The 25,411-nt window shown below is 43.3% G+C and overlaps 1 protein-coding gene across 5 annotated transcripts in view; it reads left to right on the forward strand.

Annotated features, from left to right (window-relative positions):
• Positions 1–1,174: 1,174 nt before the first annotated feature.
• Positions 1,175–25,411, forward strand: part of DOCK7 (dedicator of cytokinesis 7) — a 139,910-nt gene continuing 115,673 nt past the window's right edge. For all 5 annotated transcript variants that reach the window (XM_048860668.2, XM_048860669.2, XM_075131784.1 and 2 more), the window contains exons 1-2: positions 1,175–1,293; positions 9,759–9,864. In XM_048860668.2, the coding sequence (XP_048716625.2) occupies positions 1,256–1,293; positions 9,759–9,864 (144 nt within the window). In that variant the 5' untranslated portion in view covers positions 1,175–1,255. The remainder of the gene's footprint in view (positions 1,294–9,758; positions 9,865–25,411) is intronic.

The raw sequence follows: 25,411 nt of genomic DNA on the forward strand, positions 1-25,411 counted from the left end.
GACAAATGAAGACAGCCCCATCGCTTAAAGATGCAGATGGACAAAACAGATGGGCAGGGGGCAGAATGGATGTAATAAAATGAAAAAAAAAATGGACCGTTTGGCTTGTCACTTGACTAAATCAAAAGTTATAAAATGTAAGAGAGTCACAGCACCGTGATGTCATGTCTACACCAAAAGATATTTCAGGATTCCTTCAAATTTCTGTAATCTGAACCCAGCTGTGAGAATGCACTCCCAAGTTAGAATGGCCAGCAACCCAACTTTCTAGAGAGGAAGAATGACCCAGTGGTTTGGGCAGAAATCTAAGACTTAGGCAACCTGGGTTCAATTCTCTGCTCTAGACTGTATGTGTGACCTTGGGTAAGACACTTGGCCTCTCTATGCCTCCCTTCGCAGCGATCTGTAAAATGAGGATAATCCTACTTTGGGGTGAGGCTAAACATGTCAAGAAGGGTTGCAGAGCGCTTTGAGATCGCCTTGTGAGGCGTGTTAGCTGCCTAGCGGTAAGAGATCAGTGTTATTGGGTGAGGGAAAACGGCACGCTTAACCCTGTGCCATGTACAGAAGTAGGGCCCCTGCCCGAAGAGCTGACGGGCTGACGCGGTGGGACAAAGCGCGGCCCATGGATTGTGGGGCCCAAGTCAGGGGCAGGATTGCCACGCCCTTTGGGTCGGGGATGTGGGTTCCGACGCCATCTGTTTAAGCGCCCTCACTGGGAAAGGCCGGGAAACGATCATCTGCCAACGAGGGACGCTCCCTGCCTTTTCCAGCAGAATCTCTGCCCGGGCCGCGTCCGCCTGCAAAGCGGCCCGGCTCCCCCCTTCCATGTACTTCAGTGGGGTTCAGGGGCGTGACACTGTGTTCCCCCGAGGTCCCTGTTCCCGGCGCTGGCGAGGGCGACTCCCAGTCACTCCCCAAGAGGAGATTCGGGGGCCTGGGGCCGCTCTGCCCTAACCCCCGCCCTACAAGGGGACAATAACTCCTCAGACAGCCCTTGGCCTTCCCCCCGCACCCCCTCGCCGCCGTACCGCATATCGGCGAAGAGCGGCTCATCCTCCCCCCCCGCCTGCCTTGCCTGGAAGGGGTGGGGTGGGATTGTCAGCGTGGAATCGTGGTTGCGTGCTGGGCCGGCAAATTCCGGCTGCGTGTCTCTCCGCAGCATTACGGCGCCCTTTCCCGGCTCCTTCGCTGCTCCCGGCTCAGCAGCGGCGAGGGGAGAAGCGTTCGGCTTCCAGCCCGAGCCGCCGCAGCCATGGCCGAGCGCCGCGCCTTCGCCCAGAAGATCAGCAGGTAAAGGGCCCCCGCGGAGCGCCGCGCTCCCGGGAGGCGTGTGCACCGCGGCCGCCTCCCGCTGGAGCAGCGCTGGGCGGGCACTGAGCGCCGGGCTGGGCCGGTAGCGGCAGAAGGGGCCTAGTCGGGGCGGGAGATGCCCCCGCTCACCCGCCTGGCGGTTCGGCTCCCCGGTGCCGGGTTACTCGCCGGCCCGCTTGGGGCCGGTTGGTTTTGTGTTGCCGCGGGTTGCGTTGTGTCTGTGCGTGGTCCCGGTCGCGGGTGGGGGGCGTGAGCGGCTGGGACGCATCGCGCTCCGCCGGGGCGGCTCGGGTGCATTGTGCTCCCAGGGAGGGTCTGGGGAGGTTTGTTTACGTGCGTTGGATGCTGGAGAAACCCAGGGTCGGCCACAGTCCCATTGTGCAGGCTGACAGGTTCCCCAGCGCCGCCCTGGCTGGCGCTGTCAGTGCGGCGGGCTGGGTGGGGTGCAGGGCGCAGCGCGAGACGTCCAGCGTGAAGAAGCCAAACACTTCTGTAATGTTTTGCTCCTGGCCTTTTGACATCCCCCCGGCCCCGGCAGGAGGGAAGATCCGTTCGGAAGAGAAGGCTCAAATTAGCCACGGGTCTGCTTTAATCAAAACAACAAAGGCAATTAATGGGGTTGCTGTGGAGATTGTGTTTCCTCATTCCGCCACAAAAGGGGGTGGGGGAAGGAGATCCCTGGGCTAAGCTCCATCTGCAGTTGTTATTGTGTGTTTATATATGTGTACATGGTGTCACCTCAATTCACTGAAACTCTTCTGGGTTAAACACGCATTGGGCAAGTCTGGCTGACAGCATTCTGCACCCTCGCATTTCACCTCTGCTTTTGTACCAGGCGGCTCTGAAGTCTTCTGAAAAACTAGAGCTGTTCCGTGTGTGCTGTCTAGATATAGGGGTAGGATGCTAGGGCTGTACTAGTATAAAATATTACTCAGACATTGTATCAAGAATTTAGAACTACTACTGGAATATAATTCTTCCTCTACTGACCAAATGTATGTCACGCAGATTAGTCTAGTGGAAGGTGCATGGGTCTGGAATCCCATGGAGTTTTCGCACCAGTTCAGCACGGGCACCTTGGGAGAGTCACTTAACCTCTGCCTCAGTCCCTTCTCCCCTTCTGTAAAATGCGGGATACAGCTCCCTTCCTTATACATGCTGTGATAAGCCAGCTAGGTTTGTGCGTCTAGAGACCTGTGCAAACACTAAGGTGTATATAACGTTTTAATATGGAATGTTTTTTTGTACAGAGCAGAATTTAAAAGAATTCCACTAGCAACTCTCTACAGCCTTTTTAAAAGTTACATTTCCAGCCACAAACACACACATGCTTCCAAGTGTGAACTGATGCAGTGCTGTTTTTGAGAGCCTGAGAGCAGATTGGTTAAGGGTCTCTGTGGCTGCTTCTTCCTTTCCCAAGCAGCAGAGTGAAATTACCTAGACTGGTCAGTTTCACTGCTGCTATTCAGATGGCTCTGGGCAGCCATGAACTGAATGTCACTTTCAGTTTTCAGAATCAGAAAGCTGCAGAAGCAGTTACTGAAGTGATTCATGGGAGAAGGTGGGGGAGGGGAAGAGTGCTATCCCTCCCATTGTAGGGGTTACAGGAAAGAATGCAGCTCTGTGCTCCTTCCTTCTTAGGGCATAGGCAGGAGAGAAGAGGGGCTTCAGATTTATTAGAATGTGCTAGTCAGAGACGGATGTGAAAAATCGATGACCCAAGAATTTCACCAGACCTCTTCCCATCACATGGTGTGGCGGGAGCTGCTTTTGCCATCAGGGCACTTTTCCTGGTTCTAACTTGCAGTCATGGGTACAGCTGCATGAGAGGCAGGAATTCTAGGAAAGTCAGGAGTAAGAATTTGTGAGTTCTGCAGCTCTGGTGAAGAGTCTACACAATAGTTTGCCACCCTCCCTTTGTGACATCTCTGTCTGGCTCTAGTTGAGTAGCTTTTAAGTTTCCAAATCACTGTTACAGATGTTAACCTCACAGTATAGGAAGGGGGGGAAATTGCTATAATGCCATCTTTGTATACCTTGCAGTGCTGTAGCCATTTGTTGTGTTTTAAAGCAATCAAATGACACTGTGCAGGTACAGATGTTTCCTTTCTGACACTTGCAGAGAAGAGTTATGGACCTTCTGACATGGAGTATGTGATTTATATGCAAATTTTACCTGCACATGGACAGGTTAATATAGCACACTACACTGACAGTTTCTTAGAGCAAAACTACTGTTAATGGATATGACTGGATAAGCCCTATGTCTAGTTATTCTGGTAGAGCAGTATTTAGGAATTCTGAAGCCAGGTAACTTATTTTTTGTACTTATACCAATACACAAATGGCTCCTCAAAACATTGCTGTTGTGGAGTCCTAGAATCTGAACTCTGGCAAACTGCTTGCACTTGTAGGTTCCTAGAGCTTTTCCCTGTGGCTGTCGGAAGCCTTCTCTCGTTTTAATCTTCATGCCATTGTTTGAAGTAGAATATCCGTGATACATTTTTCACACATTGACATCCTGTTTGCCATACTCATAGAGCTAGTCACACAGATCAAAGTTTGGCCTGTAGTGAGTGTGTTCATGTAGCTATCACACACTTTGGGTAATATTAAAGCAGAATACAATTTGTAGGATTACCTGCCAGAGTGTGTGCAGGATTCTGGGTTGGATTTTAGAGTAGTTTTGGGGAAGAATTTTCTGAGTGAGGAAGTGTACAGACTTTCGTTATTACTTTTTCTGAAATACTATCCAGGTAATTCTGTGCTTCCTAGTCATCATAGCACTGATACATTGTCTACTATTTCCCCTAACCAATGTGGTCTACCTCACAAGTGGATGCAGAATAGGAGTCCCATCAGTGGTATACGTTCATCACTATGAGGTTATTTTACTATGAGCAACAGAAGTGGTGCCAGACACCACTGTAGTGCAACATTTTCTTACTGGAAGTGTTCAAAAAAATGCAAAATTCTTGGTCTGCACTATGACTATTATGTATGTACTATTCCTCCCTCACTCTATCTAAAAAGGCCTCAGTGTTGAGCCGACTGACTGAGGTGGGTTAGTTAATGCCTGAGGCCTGGTCTGCCCTTGAAGTTGTAACAGTATATGTAGGTCAGTTAGGCATGTGATTTAAAAAAAGAAAAAAATATAGTTATATCAGTATAAACTCTACTGTGGATGCTAAAACAATGAGGAGTCCTTGTGGTACCTTACAGACTAACACATTTATTTGGGCATAAGCTTTTGTGGGCTAAAATTCACTTCATCAGATGCATGGAGTGGAAAATTCAGGGGCAGGTATAACAACATTATATATTGCCTTAGGCAACTCCCATCTTTTAATGTGCTGTGTATTTATACCTGCCTCTGTATTTTCCACTCCATGTATCTGATGAAGTTGTGAGTCTCTGGCCCTCAGTCTTTAGTCTGCCTAGGTCCAGTAGAGATTGAGGGTTGTTCTTAGCCCAAATAATTCACATGCTGAGATGGTCTGATCCTGCACCTATTGAAACCAATATCAAAGCCCTCATTGGCTTCAGTGGGCACAGGACCAGCCACCAAATGATGGCAATGTCGTCTTCACGTTAAATAGCTTTATAACTGTTATCACAAATGCAGCAAACTAGAAGAGGCTAAGGTGTAAGGTGCCTTTAGTGAAAGCGTCAGCACTCCCTCTCCCCAACCTCAGACCCTCAGTCCCTAAAGAGAGACAATAAGTGCTGGGACTTTTGCACCTGTTTAACCTTTGGCTTTCAAACGTGTTTGAGTGTACACCATTCTAGAGAGAGTTCAGAAAAATGACTGACTGGTCAATGGAATAAGGGCAAGGAGAACAGTTCATCACTGAAGATGGACCTCAAAACAAAAGACTAACCTTTCTGTTGTTGCTTCCTCCTGGTGTAAGAGAGTTCATATTGGAAGTAATTTCCCTCTTTGGTGGAGGATCTTGATAAGTTCATTGGGGGAACCCCTTACAAGATGTAACTTGGGCTACACCTCTCCCCACTGCAGCTCAGGGATGAAGGGTGAGACAGTTGTTTGCCTTTCTAGAAATCTATTGGTTTTACTATATTGGTAGTATTAGAACAGGGTCATTCCTCTGCTAACCAATATAAAAACCCCACAAGATACCTAGTTCTGGTATCATCTTAATCAAGACACACTCTTATTCCAGAACAGTTGGAACACATCTGCACCGTGGAAGTTTTCCTCAGATTCTTATCAAATTTAGAAACAGTTATATTCCCTCCAGAAAAATCTTCCAGAAATTATCCCCAGTGTAGAGAAAGCTTAGAAGACCAATACACAAACTTCAGATCTGGGAGTGGAATAACATTATACACTGATGTTCAAAGCCATGCTACAAATAATCCAACTGAGAAATGAACAATGCTCAAAATCCTTTTAAAAACAGAAACATTGAACAGAATTCTCTGAACTGCTGAAAGAGAAGCAGCTTGATTGTTAGATCTGCAAGCACACTTTACTGTAAGACTGTCTTTCTACAGTGAAATACTGTAGGCAGAGCATCACCAAATACACGATTAAGGATCATAAACAAGACAACAAAAGAACTGGAAAGCCAGAAAGAGTAACAATCTTGATGGGAGAGAGAAACAGACATTTTTTTATTCCACAGTTCAAAATATGGAGAACTGTGGGAAAGATACTTCCTCAAACTACATGACAAAATAAGATCTCATATTAAAATGTGAGTAAAAATTGAGCATGTTTTAGGGAGAAGTGAAGGGTGATGTATGGGCTTTATAATATTTAGCAGCTTGAGTCTAGTTTAGAAGTGAATAACACCAGCAAATAGACACATGATTAGAAACTCATTGTTAACATATGTCCTGGATATCATCATATATAAAGTGCAATCAAGTTTGGTTTTGCTTGCAGCTCATTGTCTAGTTAGTGATAGTACTTTTAAAAAAAAAGACTAGTTTTGTTTTTCTTTAAAAACGGGCTCCTAGGGGATTTGCCCCCCTCCTTTGGCATATTCTGTATTTTTGTGACATTACATATGTTCACAGTAATTATCCAGTGAAGAATAAGATCAGAAAGAGTGTTACTAGGAAAAAGTGTACTTTAAGCATAGTCAGTCATGTGACAGTGTCCTGTGACAAAGTTGTGGAATATTTGTCTAAGAATTCCAGATAAACTAAGTATGATGTTAGCGTCAGATGATTACGGTAGAACTAATTCTTGATTTGTCATTCCAATTAAAAGCTTTACCATTGTTGTTCATTTTATTCTATACCAGCACAAGAGTCTTTGAATCAGAGGCTTGTGTCAGGAAAGCTTTTTCTGATTAGCTTTGGAGCATTGCAGCCTTTTTAGCCTATCTGATATAGCACATTCCTTTACTGTTTTGTACTCCTGCTGGGGGCTCAGATATCATGACTCCATTGAATTTATAAATCATCCCAAACACTTCACGATTTCTGGCTTCTAGACTTATGTTCATTTTTTTTCTATTAGTCTTGTCACTATTCTCTGTTGTGAGAAGAGAATTCTAGTTTCTTGGGCAGAAGTACTTAACTAGGTCTTCGTTTGAATAGTTGGAAGATTAGGATGATAGTAGTAGAGAATCCTTCAAAGAAGCACCATCTCATGGTTATCGCAATGTCCCCTTTTGTTTTATGATGTTTCATCCCTTCTCCTACCCTCCATGCAGGCTTGTACTGCACTGACTTACCGAGCTAAGGCCTTGTCAGTACTGATTATTTCAACCGCCATAGCTGCACCCATGCAAACTCGTGTACCCAGGCAACACCGCAATTGTAGTGTAGCTGGCCCTTGCTTGAAACTGGGACAAATCTCCATTTTTGCCCTCCTACCACTGCAAGAATTCCCAAACACCCAGGTCATTATCATGCAAGAGCTGAACCTACAAAGAAGAACAAGAACCAAGAACTACATCAGAATAGAATGGGTTGCTTGTTACATGATGGAGTCAAGTTTAAAGAAGCCACCACACAGCCAAAGGTGCAACATTTAGTAACATATCTAGACATCAGCTGTGGCTTCACAGTTGAAGATAAATTTGCTCCTCTGGCTAAACTTTCCATCTAGAAACAATATTTAGATCTGTAAATCTGTGGTCAGATTTTTTCCCCTCCCCCTGTTGCATTCCAAGTCCTAGATAACTGTAGCCTCCATACCAGCCATGCAATGAAGAGCTCTGTTCTGTGTTGCCTGAGGAGATACTCAAAACATGTAACAAGTAAGGGATCAGGTTTAAAGCCAGGCTCATCTGCAACATAAGGCATGCTTTTAAGTCTCTCATCAGCTATAGATGCAGAATATTTTCCATGTCTAAGACTAATTTTAGTACATTCCAAACTTTTCTATGACTATTAACAGCCAAGTAGATAGGGGAAAAACCAACACAAGGATGATAGATCCTTATGGACGAGAATAGGCTGCCTGTCAGTCCCCAGCAGGAGCTGGCTGGTCTACATTCAACTTTCAGCTTCTGGAAGTGAAAACAAAGCTTCCTGTGGTAAAGTCAAATATGAAGCAAATGACTTCTTGCAGCCAGAGTGCATAAAACCAGTTTTCTATAGTCCAAGTTATTTTTAAGGTAAAATAGTGCTTCCTTTAGCTAATCTTACCCCCATTCTCTGGACCGAGGAAACATCTGCTCTCCACACTAGGCCTGGTTGTTCTAGCCTCTTCCTTTTTTATAAATTTTTCCTCCCTCCTTGACATCAATGGCTTTCCCCTGCTGCCAGCCCCATTGCACTCAGCCATTGCTAACTTCCTTGGCAATCCCAACAATGAGAGCAGACCCTGTTGTCAAGTCCTTGCTCAGAAAGGTTTTAACCTTCTTTCCAGCCGGTGGAACCCGCCAATCACACCCTATGGTAGCTTACCTAAGAGTTAAGTCAGAGCTCGTTCAATTAGCCATGACTCTGCTCTTTTACACCACAGAGCCAGCTGTGTTTGAAAAAATGTTGGAAGATTTTTGGGGGTTATCTTGAGGCTGGGCAAGCTGGGCATTGCCTTCGGCTAATGGGGTGGGCTCCTGAGAAAGGGTATTGCAAAGAGCTGGATGACATTCTTTTGGCAAAACTTTATTTTTCAACAATTTTTATTTTTTTTTGGTCAAGTTTTCAAAATTTGAAACGCTTTGACCAGCTCAGTTTCTGGTGGGAGTGTTCCATTTCCATCCCCTTCCAAGGCTATGGGAAAGTTTCCAGTGGGTTGCAGGGCTGAGCACTATGGACAACCTAAGGCCCAGGATTTGGCCCAGTGTTGTTTTTAGGGATGTTCCTTTTTTTACCGGTTTCAGAGTAACAGCTGTGTTAGTCTGTATTCACAAAAAGAAAAGGAGTACTTGTGGCACCTGAGAGACTAACCAATTTATTTGAGCATGAGCTTTCGTGAGCTACAGCAAGTGAGCTGTAGCTCACGAAAGCTCATGCTCAAATAAATTGGTTAGTCTCTCAGGTGCCACAAGTACTCCTTTTCCTTTTTTTACCTACGTTTTTCCTTATGTTGTCTCTGTCCCTTTGCTACTGTTTGTAAATAAAGCTGTCTTATGTTTTAATGCCATCCTGTGATGGGGGGGGTTGGGGAGGATGCTCGTCTAGGAACATAAAAAAAGCAAAGGGGACACATAGTATTTAATTCACCCTGCAGGCACAGAGGGGCATAATTTGCATTCCCCTGTGCCCAAGAGGAAAGCAATGGTGGGATTCACCTGTAGCAGAGAGCATGCGGCAGTACAACCCAGCGGGTCAGTGTACGTTACATGTCTTTTTCTGTGCCTGAGCCACAGAGGATGTGGGCCTGTTTCAGTCTCTAGCTACAGAGCCATCACAGCGGCACTTTTGCTGCCCTCCCCTAAGATTTCGACGAGCTTGGGAGAAATGGCTTTAAATGCCGTCCAGGGCTTAGTCAGTGCATTTTCCAGGTGTCGCCTCCTCAGCTATCCCAACCCACTTTCTAGGCTGCACAGTTATTCCGGGGGCGGTGGGGGTTGGACTTCAGCGAAGAAGTCTCTGCCAATCTGTAATCATTGAGGTGAAAGAGAAGTCATGGCACACACACACGGTTCAGGAATGAGTGAGCGAGCACATACAAGAGCTGGTTTGTGACTGAGGTCTGAACTGCTGAGGGGCACCGAGAGTGCTGCAGAAGGTCTTTCCACACAGGAAAAGTGGAAGGAGCTTGCTAGGGACGGGTTCAGCCAGTTGGATGCCACGTCTCATTTTGTTGTGGCTTGGAAATGCACCACACAAGAGGAAAATGTTTGTATTTGGCTTAAGAATCTGAATTTTTTTGCCCTGCAGTAGATTCTATAAGTACTGGGAAGTCTCATACACACATTCTGTCCTCACGGGTCAACAATATTCCTACAGCGGAAGCACCTACCTGACATTTTGCCCTGGTTTACAAAAGTTAAATTGTTCCTCTCTTGTTTCAGAACTGTGGCAGCAGAAGTCAGGAAGCAGATCTCGGGGCAGTATGGCGGGTCTCCTCAACTTCTCAAAAACCTTAGTATTGGAGGCAGTGTCTCCCATCATACAACTGTAAGTAACGCTCTTCCTTTATACAGTGCCACAGTAAAGAAGAAGATGCAAGTTGTTTTGATTGCAAGTCAGGAAAAAAAACCACTGTTCTATAAGTGATAACAATTTAATGAATTAACTGATAATAAAAACATTTAGGCAAATAATTTACTACTGGCTAGCTTAGGCAGCCCTTCCTCAGCTTGCTGGCTTCTGTGAATCCTTTTTTAGGCACCTAATTCTCCCCATACAATGCATGGGGAACCTCGGTGCCTCACTCAGAATTGTGAATGCCACCTATTAGGTCCTGCAGTACTCAGCTGAATTTTCCCATGTGAATCTAGACCAGAGGCCTTCTTCTGAGACATGGGGCCAGATTCTCTTACCAAATTCCGTCCATTTTGCACAACTCAGGCAGTGCAAAAGAGAGAATCTGATCCTAACTGGCTAGCTGAGAATTCCTTTAGGGGAGCTCTCAGCAGGCACAAAGCAGCGTAGCCAGCTTCTGTGCCAGCTGCACTCCACCACTGGTTCATAGGAGCAGGAAAGGGATGGCTGCCGCTCCCCTGTCGACTCCGCTTCCGCCTCTTGCCGTGGTGGAGTTCCGGAGTCGACGGCAGAGCGATCAGGGATCGATTTATCGTGTCTGCACTAGATGCAATAAATCGATCCCCAATAAATCGATTACTATCCGCCGATCCAGTGGGTAGTGTACACATGGCCTTAGAAAGTTGGAGTCTTGCCTTGGTCTTTGGGGATGGAATGGCAGCAAATAAAATAAAATAATATGATAAATGCTTTAGAAGGGAAGGTGAGAGTTTGGAGATGGTTATCACTGAGGAGTATGCATTTATTTAAATGTGTGAAATTATTCAGATGAGCTGAGGTTGGTTTTCTTTTTTTTTAAGAGCAGTTGAATATTGGAAACAAAATTGTCAGCATTGCCCACATTGAGGCAAATTATACTCACCGTCTTCTGCTCAGATTTCAGAATTGAACCAGCTCTCTGGACATAAATCCAAGTCATCAGATACAAAGGGGGTGAAAATTCCCATGTACTTGCTCAAGGTGGAACTGCATTCTGGGAAACATTCATGATGCCTACATCATTGCTCTGTGTTAGACCAATCTATGTTAAAAGTAATTCATTGCATCACCCTGTCCTCATAAAATGGGTCTGCTTAACTGTTGCATTCCAAGTTCTAGATACCTGTAACTTTTCATCTTTCATACCAGCTGTGCAGTGAAGTGTTCTCTTCTGTGTAGTATCAGTTGCTGGAAATCCTCCCTGGAGCATGGAACCCTGGCACACATGCTTTTGGGATACGATGTGGTCATCCTGTTTTGCAGTAAGGGCCTACTGAGGATCAGCTTCTGATATAGCACCTCCTACTTTAGTCTGCATCCCCTGTGATGCATTTAAAACCTTTCCAGCTTTCTCATCCAGAGCACACATACTTCCTTAGAGTCAACCTAACATTAAAAGGCCATGCTTGCATCGCAGAAGGCAGGGATAACCTCCAGCTTAAAGAAGTGAGTTAGCTTCATGCTGGGAATACTTTTGAAGTTTTATTCAAAGCGCCACATTTATCATTCCTGGTACCTGCAGTAATTGTGATATCTTCCTCTGCTTCACGTGGAGCCGCTGCAGCACCACGATCACCGACAAATGTCGAGGGCCACATCCATAGTTGCCTTATGGGCCCTTTTTGTCAGTGATGTTGGCTATGTGGGCACAAAGGGACTATAGGGCTAGCTCTGTGCTATTGCCACAGAAGCCCTGGAGGTGTTCCAGGCTGGAGGCAGAAAGAAGGAGAGGGTTGATGGCAGGAGTCCCTTAGCCGGGGCAGTCCTGGACTGCTGCAAGCCGCATGGGGGCTATGGCAGCAGATGGAGCAGGTTAGAGCAGTCATGACCCAGCCAGTCCCATAGGATCCATCTTGTAATCCAGAAGTAGGTCTATAAGTAAGATCTCTTCCTGCACCTATCCCAGATGCTGCTCAGCTGACCATACCTTGGTAAATCTGGGTATCATTTCTTCTTCTCTGTCATCTTTCTTCTAGCTGCATTGTATCCTCTGATTTTCTTTCTTCTGTAAGATTTTTCCATCATGCAGGCATCAAAACAAACGTTCAGTGTTCCAGTGCTATGCTGAGAACTGTATGAGTGGACACTGTGGGGACTCTGATAGTACAGGGATTTACCCATGCTGTTTTCAGAGCAGGATCAGGTCCTTAGGGGTATGTTGCCTTACTAGTGTGTTGCTCTAAGTCATCCCTTGCTGCTCCCTCCTATCAATCCTAGTGAATTATTTTGTACTTGTACTTCTACGGCATCCTGTGTCTGTGTGTGTTTATGGGGAGTCAGTGGAAATATAAAGCAGGATCTAAAGAATCTCAGAAAATGGCACACTGCTTGAAAGCTCAGCATTTTATATCAGACTTCACAATGGTTGATGTGCTTGTCATGTTAAATTCTACACTGAGCCTGGATGCTACTCAGAAGTAAGATTATCTCAAAGTGATAGTGGGCATGGTGACAGGACGTGGCTGGGCAAGTAAAGAATCTTTCTTTTTGAATGTGTAGCTAATACGACAGGGACTTGGTTGTAAAGAATTTAGGGCCAAATTCTGCTCTTTGGGCATGCATGACAGGCTCTCATTGAAGTCAGTGGGAGTCATGCATGAGTCTGGGGCAGAATTCAGCTGAGTGTTATACCTCTGGGATGCTAGAAAGAACTGGGCATGGCATTGGGCAGTAAATTCCCTTAGAGGGAGTGCTTTATGATAACCACACCCTTAGAAGTTGTCTTTGTTATGCAGAAATAGTCTTTGTTCTGGGAAAGGTTTGTGTGTTCTGGAGAATAAAATATAAGGCCCTGATCCTGCATAGCCGGTCTCTGCAGGCATTGGGGTCCACACACACACACACGAGCTTGCAAGACAAGGGCCTAAGTTGCTGTTTTGGATACATTTGATAGTGTAATTGCTTGAGTGAATTATCTGACTTATTGTTTAATATATTGTTGCCCAATCACCAGAGAGGTTGTGAAAAAGTCTGGTGGAAAATTAAATAAGCATGAGTTCATTTATTGAATCTTGTTTCATCTAGGTATGAAAAGGTTAATGAATTCTTCTACCTTTTCATATTGGAGAAGTGTCTTTAAACATTTGCCGTAGCCCGCTGTGGTGTACGGCAGGATTAATGAAGAGGACTGGTGAAGGCCCCCACTGGCTTTATCTACCCTATTTTTTTTTCTTAATATTTCCCTCTGATGCATGTCTCCAATGGTAGCTCTAGTAGAGACAAGGCATGTCCAACCACCACATATTAATCACTTATAATATTAGAGTTAGTGCCTAGAGACCCCAACTGAGATTGGGACCCCATTGTGCCAGGTGCTGCACAAATCCTAGTGAGAGATCTTCCCTGCCCCAAAGAGCTTACATTCGAAAGAGATAAAAGGTGGGAGGGGAAACAGAGGTCATGCAGCTCACTGTCTGTACCAGGAATACACCCCAGGTCTCTAGACTCCGAGCCCTGTTTCCTGTCCAGTAGACAATGCTGCCTCAACGTGGAGACTCAAACATTGGCAGCAGGTCTACACTAGTGTTCCCACTGTTGAGCCTGCAGGATTTTTTAATGCTAGCATAGACACAGCCTATAATATTAAAGACATCCTGCTCAGTTGTATTTGTAGATGGCTACGATCCGAATGAGGTCACGCCACTGACCGGTCTTGGCAATTTCCTCATTAGCAATGGCTGCGGGTAATTATCCTGTTAGTCTTATGACACGTGTAGGCATTTTCTATAAAACAATATGCCTTCGTGAAGGAGTTGGTAACATGGAAAAAAGAGAAGGAGTACTTGTGGCACCTTAGAGACTAACCAATTTATTTGAGCATAAGATTTCGTGAGCTACAGCTCACTTCATCGGATGCTGTAGCTCACGAAAGCTTATGCTCAAATAAATTGGTTAGTCTCTAAGGTGCCACAAGTACTCCTGTTCTTTTTGCGAATACAGACTAACACGGCTGCTACTCTGAAACCTGGTAACATGGAAGTCACTTGGCACCTTGCAAGGTCTCTCCCTTAGTTTCTCATTGACTGAATCACATTTGCAGTCTCTTAGATGGCGGTTGAGTATGGGATGCAGTGCAGTAAACAGGTTTCAGAGTAACAGTCGTGTTAGTCTGTATTCGCAAAAAAAAAAGGAGTACTTATGGCACCTTAGAGACTAACCAATTTATTTGAGCATGAGCTTTCGTGAGCTACAGCTCACTTCATCGGATGCATACCGTGGATACTGCAGCAGACTTTATATACACACAGAGATCATGAAACAATACCTCCTCCCACCCCACTGTCCTGCTGGTAATAGCTTATCTAAAGTGATCATCAGGTTGGGCCATTTCCAGCAGGATAGTGAGTTTGTGTGTGTGGTTTTTGGAGGGGGGTGAGGGGGTGAGAGAACCTGGATTTGTGCAGGAAATGGCCCACCTTGATTATCATGCACATTGTGTAGAGAGTTGTCACTTTGGATGGGCTATTACCAGCAGGAGAGTGAGTTTGTGTGTGGGGGGGGTGGAGGGTGAGAAAACCTGGATTTGTGCTGAAAATGGCCCAACTTGATGATCACTTTAGATAAGCTATTACCAGCAGGACAGTGGGGTGGGAGGAGGTATTGTTTCATGATCTCTGTGTGTATATAAAGTCTGCTGCAGTATCCACGGTATGCATCCGATGAAGTGAGCTGTAGCTCACGTTTAGTGCAGTAAACGGTCAGCTGAAATGTAACTAGTCTCTTCCCTGTAGTTTGGCGAGATCCTTATGCTGCATGAGCAACAGAAAAAATAATTCCATGATTGTTTCTATCTTTGCTACTCGTAGAAGCGAGGGAGAAGTACACTAAGTATATTAAGGTGACAATACAGGAGCCTATGAGTTACTGCCTTCCTCCCTTCCCAGTTTAAATGCAGCTCTTTCTAGTTGTGCTTTGGGGAATTCACAAATTTAGGTCCCAGTCATGCAGACACTTCCACATGTGCTTAACTTTACCCACTGAATATTGTTATTGGCTGCAATGGGACTAGTCACAGAAATAAGTCTTTGCAAGCTCAGGGCCTTAGATTTGAAAACCCAGTTACACACCCCAACTATCAATTTATCTGTAAGAAATAAAAGTTAAGGTCTCAGAGTGTTTGATTCGGTGCTGCCTGGGATGGCGGGGGACAAGAGGAGGAATTTGCTCTGGGCCTCCTGTTTGAAAGAGCCCCCAAACGAGTTGCATTGCAACCTAGCACATGGTGTCGCAATGCCACTCAGGTTAGGACCAGCGGCCCGAGGGTTGGCCAGACCAGGCCTGGGTGGTGTTGTGACCCTGTATGCAATGTCACTCAGTGAAATTTGGCCCAGCAGCCCCTCCATCATGATGGAGTTTGTGTAATATTAGTAATGCCCAATAGACTTCTGGGTGCATTTGGACCCTATCATTAGGAGGTGAATTAGCAGCCCTTTGCACAGGTAAGTGGATTGTTGTCTCTTCCAACCATTTTACTGAGGGAGTTTTGTTGGGAACCAATCCTGCAAGATGTTGAATGCCTCCCTCAACTCCCATTGATTTCGTGGTGTTCAGCCCCTCTGAAGAAATTTGCTCAGGAGGAGTTTGCAGGATTGGGCCCAATGAGAACTGAAGGCCTTTGCCTTGTTTTTCTGCTAAATTCAAGAGTTTAGTCTGGACTACTCTCATCTGTTTGTGACCACTTTCTTTCCCATCATTAAATGTTTGCTTTTTCTTTTCAGCAACTCATTATGCTGTGATGCTTGTTAACTCTTTCACTGCTGAGCCTTTAATGCACTCATCGTTTGTGCTGTTTTACACTGAATTTAAAGGCAAGTTAGGGACCTGGCTGACACATTCATTAGCATGTCAGGTGTGGTTTTACCTGGGTGTGTTTGGAATGTTAGGTAGAAGTCTTGGGTTAATTCTGGTTATTGTCTGGGCAACACAGGGACTTTCTCTTTCTCTGGATCTTGTTGTGCAGACTTTTGGTTTGGTGTTTAAGGGCTTGTGGTTATTCTTGTTTGGGTTAGTAAGAGCAGACCTGTTGACTGAGGTTGAGGGTCAAGTATCCATTGTTGTTATATTTCTTTGACTGACATTTTTGCTATTGTCTGTTTACAGAGAACAAACCATGCCCTCAAAAGCTGGAAAATAATCAGTAAATATAAAGATTTCTCTTCATCTCCTAACATCTAGCCTAGTTGTCTGTCTCTCTCTCCCTTGCTCTTTTTTTAGCAGCAGTTTTGAAAGCTTTTGCTGTTTAACGATATTTACATTGTTAAAATGAGAATAGATAGTTATGCATGCACTGATTTGTGAATACTTTAAACATTCAGTTTATGTGTATGTTTAAATGTGCATCTCTTTGTGCATTGTAAAGCTATAGCAGGAAATTGCAGAATAGTAAGGTTGTGTCAAAACTTGGAAAGGCAAACATTTCATGGTAAAAATGTTTTTGGGACCAAAATTTTATCTAAAATACCTTAAAATGGTTATATTTTGATTAGGGTAGGAAGAAAATAGTCTGGACTGTAAATATGTATTTTTCATTTTAAAAGTAACATTTTGTAGGATCTGGAAAATAGTTTGCCATTCAGCTGGTTTTGCACAAGCAAAACACTGTTCCACAACTGAAACTGCACTGACATTGCCTGTTATGTTGGTGTGCAAAGACATTTTATTGCATCATTTGGTTTAATGTTAGCAAGCAGCGTGGTCCAAGGGGTAAGACAATGGACTAGGGAGGCCTGGGTTCTATTCCCACTGTGACATTGACCTTAACACTTCTCTTCTCTGTGCTTCAGTTTCCCCATGTAAAATGAGGCTAATGATACTTCCTCCCTTTGAAAAGTACTTTCAGATCTCTGAGCCAATGCCAGTTGGAGCCTTTCCATGGATGTAATCGGTGTTGAGATCAGCGTCTATGGAAGCTAAGATGTAATTATCACATAAGATGATATCGTAGTTATACAAAAGAACCAATGTTAATTTTAGCTTTATTCAGAAGAAGAGGAAAAGATAATGTTTGCCAAGGAATGGAAAATACTGCTAGGGAAAAAATTATAATACCCTCCTCTTTCTGTCGGCCTGCCCCATGGGGTAGAAAAGGTGTTCTAAGGTATCGAGTGCCACGTAACTTTATGCCCCAAAACACTAAAAATATATGCTCTAGAGAAACAAGAAATGGTAGGAACCAAGTCTTCGGATTCAGGGATGTGACTCTTACTGTTTTAGTCACATGAGGTTCTTTGCCTGGCCTTAGGGGACACCAGGATTAAAGACAAGCAAAACAATCACAATTATTAACTATGGCTATTTTATTAAAACTAAAATTATTTAAAATAAAGCTAAATAGAACACAGACAATAAACAGTGGTTACTTCAGTGGCAGGTCATGTATGGAGGGTGTTGGGGCTCACCAAAGCACACAAACCCAACACTTGTGTGTGAGGGAAAGAGTCTGTGAGAGAGACTACATATCGATTTTGAATACAGCAAATCTGTAGCAGCCTGCTATAGATTTTCTGTGTTCGCTGTATTATCTAGTAGCTGGGTATTCTTCTCCATTGCTCCTGTGGCATATGCATAGACTGCAGTCAAGGTCAATCAAGAGGCAGAGCTGCTGCCATTTTTCAGTGGGGTTCGGGGTGCTGGATTCTCTTCCCAAGCCACAGACTGCAGTGACTGTCGAGCACTCTAAAGTCTTGCGCTCTGACCACCCCATATAGATCCTGCTGATGGGCTCTAAAAGATACATACTTTTCGTTGACATAGTTCCGTTTCAAACAGGACTACTTTCACATGTTCTAGATACCTTTTAGAGCACATCAGAAGGGTCTACATGGGGCAGGTAGAGCGCAATACTTTAGCGCAATCTACAATTTACACTCCTCCAGTGCACACCCAGACTGCAGGGACCAGCTTTCACATGCCCCAGTGCAACTGGAGTGACTCCAGGGCCAAGATATATTACCCAGGGGACAAGGCTTTTTTTTTTTATTTTCCTGGTATGTCGCACTTACCCCAAGGTTCACCAACCACCACTGGGTTACTTCAGTGACCATCTCCTCTGTTTCTCTGTGGAGAGCTTTCAACAGAGATAATACTTTGAGGGGGTCCTCTCTGGTAGTGATACTCTTCCTTTGGTAAATGTAAACCAAAGTTTATTATTCCCCAAATCAGTAATGAGTCCTATTTTAGTATATCAGAGAGAACCAAAGCAGCATGTAGATGGGCAAAGGAATTTCATTTAAGGGTTGGTCAATGAGGTTTAGTTTATCATGGAACACTTAGTTCATAAATGGGCAGAGGTAAATGATTATAATGAAGTCCCATGAAATGAGTTTTTTAACTTGTTTAAAAGAAGCCATTCAAGGCAGGCATAGTAATTAATATGAAGAATCTTAAAATCAAATTAAATCCCACATTTTGTTTTGTTTACTAACATTAACAATGTCTCCTCTCCAGGAATACAGAGTTTAAACAATCTGATGTTTAATCAGACTAAACTGTTAGTACCTGAAATTACTAGAGCATTCCAATGTCCCATTAACATTATAACGAGAACAAGTTAAATCTAGTCCCTTGGGAGGGCTTTTGTATGCTCCATTTTACCAATAATCCTGTAGTCTGGGTGATGTCATCATGTTACAGAAGGAGTGCTGGGCTGGAAGGTCGTTCCTTCTTGATAGTTGTCTTGTCACTGCTGCTGTTTTCGTTAGAGATGAGCACTGAAACCGTAAGAAAGCATATCTGGAAGAGTGTAATAAGAGTAAGTGTGGGAAAGTATAAGTGTTTTGGAGTGTCTTAAGTCAGAGGAATTTATACTGTTCTCTTTCCACAGTCTCACTGAAGATGGAAGATACCTTTTCAGGGGCTTGTCTGGATTCAGATATTAGTCACTCTCACCTTTCATTGGCTCAACACCTTCATGGGGTGGTTTTGGTAGCATCTTCAGCTCATGAATATGCAGCCTGCTAATGAGTATGCAGCAGGGTTGTAATTCTTCAGTTGTGGGGTTATACTGCTCTTGTCTTTGTGGCAGGGAATTCTCATAACATTTTAAAGATACAGTGGAACCCCGTTTATCTGATCTAATTGGGCCGGATCGGATTATCAAAAATTTGGATAATCTGGAGAATGGGCAAAGAGCTTCAGCCCCTGGCTGCAGGGCTGTCAGCACCCGTTCAGTTAATACGGAGAGCTGGATAATGGAGGCTCCGATAAATGGGGTTCTGCTGTAGTTTAAAAAAACAAAAAGTTTAAAGTTCATTTTTTGAGCTATCCCTTTAGTTGATTCATGGTATAGTAGTAGTTAAAATTCTGTTTCAAATAAGTCAAAACACTCCTATTTTCTATATCAAAGTCTTTCTGCTCTTAAAATAGTCTTTTTAAATTAAATGATTTTAAAGGGAGTCTTTAATATTAAATGGTCAAGAAAAAAGGTATTTTCTTTCATCTTACGAATCCTTGGAGAGGTGACTCTTGTCTTGCTGAGTTTGGTGAGGGGTGGCTTAAGCATTGCCAGATAACTAATTCCACAATTAATATAAATATTGCTATACTCAAATGGCTGTTTACATTAGTAACCAGTTATAGCATCAAATGACCTTGCTAGATTTGCGCCAAAAATATCTTACTATTTACTTAACAATGGTATCAGGCAGTTACTATATGAAGGCTTGCATTTAGATCAAAGTATTTGCAAATATGCATCTCAAAAGACTATTTCTTAAGTATTTGCAGAACAACAAAGGTTTTCGTCTTTAAATATCTGTAAAACATTTCCTAACCATAAATGGTCCCAGTGTTTAAAGAATGAAGACTTTAGAAATAAATCAGGTTAATCAAGGATATTTCTATTTGTGTGAGTTTAAAAACCAAAGGTTTTTCTCTTTGCAAAGAGGAGGGGTAAAGAGGCCCAGTTTATTAGTTTATTGCTCTGATAACATATCCTAAACATCACTCCTCTTTGGAATATTCTGAATAAGGAATAGACTTACATTCTTTTACACAACCAGATCACTTTCTAAAACATAAACATCAAGAATTTTTTATTTTTTTGAGATAAAGATCATGTCTATACCACACTGATGTTTGGGTAAGTTGGAGATGGGGGTGGTATCCTGTTCTTTGTGAAGACACAAGTGTTGGTTAATTGCCTTTAGGAACCATTTGGTCAAGCTTTATGACCTACCATTAGTAGTACATTTACAGTTTGCAATTAAAGATGCCTACTAGATATTCTAGGTAAAGCACAAATCACAATAACTAACACTTATCTACATCTTTCAAAACATAGTATAAAAGAAAATAGTATATAGAATGTTAAAACAAAGTAGAAGTTTTAAAGCTGCATCCCAGAATCTTTGTAAACACACTTAGAGATAATAAATATGGATTTAAGACTAAGGAGCTGTCATCCTGTTCGATACTTGCTCCCTGTCACTTGTTGACAGAAAGCGGAGATTTTCTAGGAATTTTCTTAAATAGCTTGAACATTTCATTACAATAGCTCACAAGCTTATTTTTTGGTTGCTTAATGAATTCTCCAAGCATTGTGTTTATGACAAGAAGTGTAAGTATCTCTTAAAATTCAGGTTTCAGAGGAACAGCCGTGTTAGTCTGTATTCGCAAAAAGAAAAGGAGTACTTGTGGCACCTTAGAGACTAACCAATTTATTTGAGCATGAGCTTTCGTGATGAAGTGAGCTGTAGCTCACGAAAGCTCATGCTCAAATAAATTGGTTAGTCTCTAAGGTGCCACAAGTACTCCTTTTCTTTTTTCTTAAAATTCAGTGATGGTAACGGTAAATTTATAATAACCTAACTTTATAAAAATAATCTGTAATAATTTTATTAATAGTGATGCAAAAACGGTTATTTAGGTCTGCCGCCTCCTCACATCTGTAAAATGAAATGTAAAAAATTACTTATTAGTACCTGAGATAAGGGAGCAAGATTAGACAGTTAAAGTGAACACTGCTCTTAACTCATAGTTTAGGAGGTAAAAAAATCTACTGTCCCTACTCAGCAAATTAGTGATTGTAAACCAAAACCGCATTTTGTCATGTACAAATTTGTTTGTTCTGTGTTTTATTTTCCAGCATTTCTAATTACCATGTTTTGTCCCATGTAATCAGTCTCCAATCAATTTCATTTACTAGTGGAATGATTCAGTCTCTGTGACTTCAGTGTCATTTTCATGGTATGGTATTTTGGCAGAATAGAAACTGGCCAGTGGCTTCACTGAATGGGCCAAGCAGGTGGAGGTGACCGCTTGCTGTGGAGAGCTACAGGGATTGTTCTCCAGGTTCACCAAGGGTTGGACAAGAACTAGTGAGCTTAGTTTCCAGCAAAGGAGATTTAGGTGAGAAATTAGGAAAAGCTTTCTAATTCTAAGGAAAGTTAAGTACTGGAACAAGTTACCTGAGGAGTCTGTGGAATCCCCATCATTGGTGATTTTTGAGAACAGGTTGGACAAACACTTGTCAGGGATAGCCTAGGTATACTTGGTCCTGTCTCAGTGTAGGGGGATGAATGAGAGAAAGGTTTCTCAGCCCTTGGGTTGGGACCCAAAATTGCATCACCAGAATGTTTCAAACGGTCTTGTGGCAGCTCCTGTGGCTGGGGCTGGCTGGGCTCACCTTCCTGCTCTAGGAGTCCCAGCGCCACTCAGGTTTGGCCCAGCCGTCGTGATGACGGGAGTCCGGGTAGGCCAAATTTGAGCGAGTGACGCTGCAACGCCATGAGCCAGGCCACAACTCCACTCTCAAAATGGTTGTCGTAACTTATGGCACTTGGGCGGGCGGGGGGAGCGACATAAGTTATGAGAACCATTCTGAGAGTAGAGCACTGAATTGGCCTTCATGGAGCAGCGCCCATTTACTCAAACTGAGAATATGGCCTCTTATAGCCAGAGCGGTGTACATATTTGTGTCCTAACCAATGATACTGCAGGTGCACAGAGAGGGAAATAAACAGGAAGGAGCTGCATTTTGGCTGGAAGAGCACTAAACTTGAGTAAAATACTATGTTTGCCATGTAGAGAAGGACAAAGTCAATAGGAAACAAAATTTTATTTTCAAGTTTTTAAGGGAATACAACAGTGAAGAATAATGGAGCTTTAAAGACAGAAGCTTGACTGTCTCTGTTGCAGTAGAGTTATAAACCTTTGAAATAGGGTTTTATAATGTAGGTGCTGACAGCCTTAACTCCAGTGGCCCAAATACACCAATGTAATGCATAATAGTTTATATAAACCCAATCAATCAAACTGGTATCTTAGTTAAGCAGGGAAGGGGTGTCAGTCTATGGACAGTTTAAAAATATATGCAAAGTATTTAGTTACAAGTGATGTGCTTGATTCAGGAAGATAAAGACTTTATTGGCCTAGCCCTGGAAAAGAGCCAGCTCCAAGTGATTTCTTTTGTTCTGCCTGCGTTGTAGGAGCTGCAGTTTATCTATATGTTGTACTTGATGTACAACCTCTTATCTAGGGGCCAGGTTATACCACCTTTACTCACACTAAGTAGCACCTTAGTCCAGGAGTAGCATTTTATCCATATTAATTTCAGTGGGGCTACTTGCAGAGTAAGGTACTGCTTGCTGTGAGTAAGGATGGCAGAATCTGACCTTAGGAATCAAAATGGAATGAAGTCTGTCTTGAGCAACTTTCCCAGGGATCAGCAAAAATTGATATGCTTTAATTAGGGGTCAGGCAAAACCAAGCTGCAACACTGGAGGTCTCTTGAGACATGGGGTGAGCTGTTGTAGGCGGATCTCAGGGCAGGTTTCGCTGTACATATTTTGAGACATCAGTATTGAAAACCTGTGCTATAAGGGACTGATCCAGTGCCCACTGAAGTGACTTCAATGAGTACTGGGTCACATGCTGAATAATGCTGCCCTTCATGGGCTATCTCCATCTCCGCTGTAATACCATTCATTTCATGGCCAAGGTTCACATCAGAAGGAACATTTTGCAACCTTCTTGCCAAGTGTAAATGACAAGAAAAGTTCTTGGCCCCATCGCTGGCTAGACATATGGGAGGACCCTCAGACCATTGCAGCTACTTGGAACCAACAACAGGACCCCCAGATTCTGAGCTGGAGTAACAAAGCACTGGCAGCCTGCACCAGTGGAGGGAACTGATATCAACTCTGCCATTTCTTCTGGTTGGTTCCCCCAAGCATAATCTCAGTCTGGATTGAGTTGCAGACAGTTTGACCTCATCTAAGACTCAGTCCCAGCAAAACAGTGTGGTAAATTGATTACCTTCGCCAAGTGGGTCTGATAGACCAGAGATGTAAAGTGTCCACTGAATACTGGAAATGCATAGCACCTGTCAGCCTGCAACAGCCTCATGCACACATTGAGGAGGTGGGGATGACAAGATATGTGAGAATCCTTGGGCCAGATGAGCAGTCACCAAACACGACTTTCTGAGTCCTTTCAGAAAAATGGAACGGAGCAACTCAAGTACAATTTTGTTCATCCCTTCAAGACCACATGGTCAGTGGTATCAAAGGCAGCTGACAGGTCTCAAAGGAACAATGTGGACGGTTACTTAGTTATTCTCTATTGCTAGTTCTGCTGACCCCTGGCATAGAAACAGTGTCTCTATGCCCAAACTTGTACTGGCCTGGGTGAAATAAATCTGAGGAGTATAGGGACAGCCAGAGTTGTGTCCACACCACTGTCTCTAAAAAAGATAGAGGAAGGTTAGAGACCAGTAATGGAAATTTTGCCATTGACTTCAGTGGGGCCTGGATTTTTACCTCCAAGGTTGTTGTTGGCAAGATTATCAATATCCAGATGTGGCTTCTTGAGGAAAGGCCTACTAACCACTTCTTTAGTAGAAGCTGGCACTGTGCCCACCTGAAGAGAATTGTTGACATCTTTTATAATAATAGCCTGTTATTTCGCCACAAGACTTTACCAGCCAGGAAGGAGGGGGGTTGAACATGCAGATGTTTGTCCAAAGATCTGCTAGCACCTTTAGATCCTCAGTGAGAGGAACTGACCAAAACTTAAATAGAGAAGACACTGGCTGTCTTCCACAAAAACCAAAGTTCAGACTGAATTAAAACAATCTTATCCATAAAGTACAATAACAATTTATTGTAGTCTTGGAGTGAATAATACTCAACTCTCTCTCCAGATGGAGACATTGAGCATTTATCAAACTGTCTAATGGCCTGAAACAGATTCACTGATTTGGACTTCATGGCTTCTTCCTTTGCTTCCTGAGTGACTGCAGTGTAAGATTTCAAAACACTTGACTATGTGATGAGGTGTGGGATTTTTACCAGTGTTCTTGTCATTTATCCTCACTTCTGCTGTAGACCAAGATGATCTGTGGAGATGATGAGTCATAAACAAAGTATAATAATGTCCTGATAGGTCATCAGTAGTCATCTATTCGCTGCATCACAGTTTTCCTCAGGGTCCTCTGAAACTGAACCAGTTCTGTAGCTTCCAATACTGGACCAATAAAACAGTTTCTTCATCTCAGTGGGAGCGGTGCAGCCTAAAATGACAAGGTTTAGAGGTTTGGGTTGTATAAGTAACCAAAATTTGAGATGCTTATCCAGAGCTTATCTGAACTATCCAGACTCCTTGGCTCTGCATATGTGGTCCAGAAATCTTAGGCGAACTAATTCATCGGGTGTGTGTAGCTTCTGCTCTGGGTCAAACTGGAAATACCATGAGAACAGCCACTTGTGCATTGTTTCTGTTCCTGGCCTGCAGAGGTGTGTAACAGTGAAAAACAGCGCAAAGGAAAAGTTATGTGAACTTTAAACAACTTCATAAAAGCATCTGTCCTGGTTCAGTTAAACTTCTGGTGGGATTTGGGTTGGTGCTTATTTTGTATAGATGAGTTCGCTCATCCCTACTTCTCCCTCCTCTTTCTTCACCTTTTACCCCACAGATAGCTAAAGCTTAAAACAATGCACTTTCCGTTTATCTGCCAGTAGTCTAACATGAACTAGTTCCTCTTTATAACCATGAATTTATGTTTGGCCTGTTTACTCAGGTGCTAGACAGTATTTTTGGCTGCACAGATGGTGATTCTAATACTAGGCTTCTGGGTTTGACTTTTATGTTTATTTACATCTTCACAGTACAAGTCATCTGAAGAGACATAGTGGAAAAACTGTTAAGCCTAACCTTGTGCTTAGTCCGGAGACATGTGGTGCACCCACAGCTCCCACTGAGTGCAGTAGCATTGGCAGGTGTCCAGTAGGTCCTTTGGCGCTTTTCAGGATGAAGTCCTTCAATCATGTGGGTAGTAGGTTTTTTTCTTCTATTAAATATAAGAAACCTACATTAGTGGAGTACTGTAGTTGAGATTTTATATGCACAGAAGTCAGGAAATTCAAATTATGCATCTCCCCTGCAACCATAACTGAATCCTTACATAGATCACATATTCTGAGTTATTCTGTATGGTACTGAATTAATATATATTGTGCAGTGTGGCCAGTCTCCAGCCACAACT

This window comes from Caretta caretta, chromosome 8 (genome assembly GCF_965140235.1).
Source record: "Caretta caretta isolate rCarCar2 chromosome 8, rCarCar1.hap1, whole genome shotgun sequence".
In the NCBI taxonomy this organism is placed as follows: Eukaryota; Metazoa; Chordata; order Testudines; family Cheloniidae; genus Caretta; species Caretta caretta.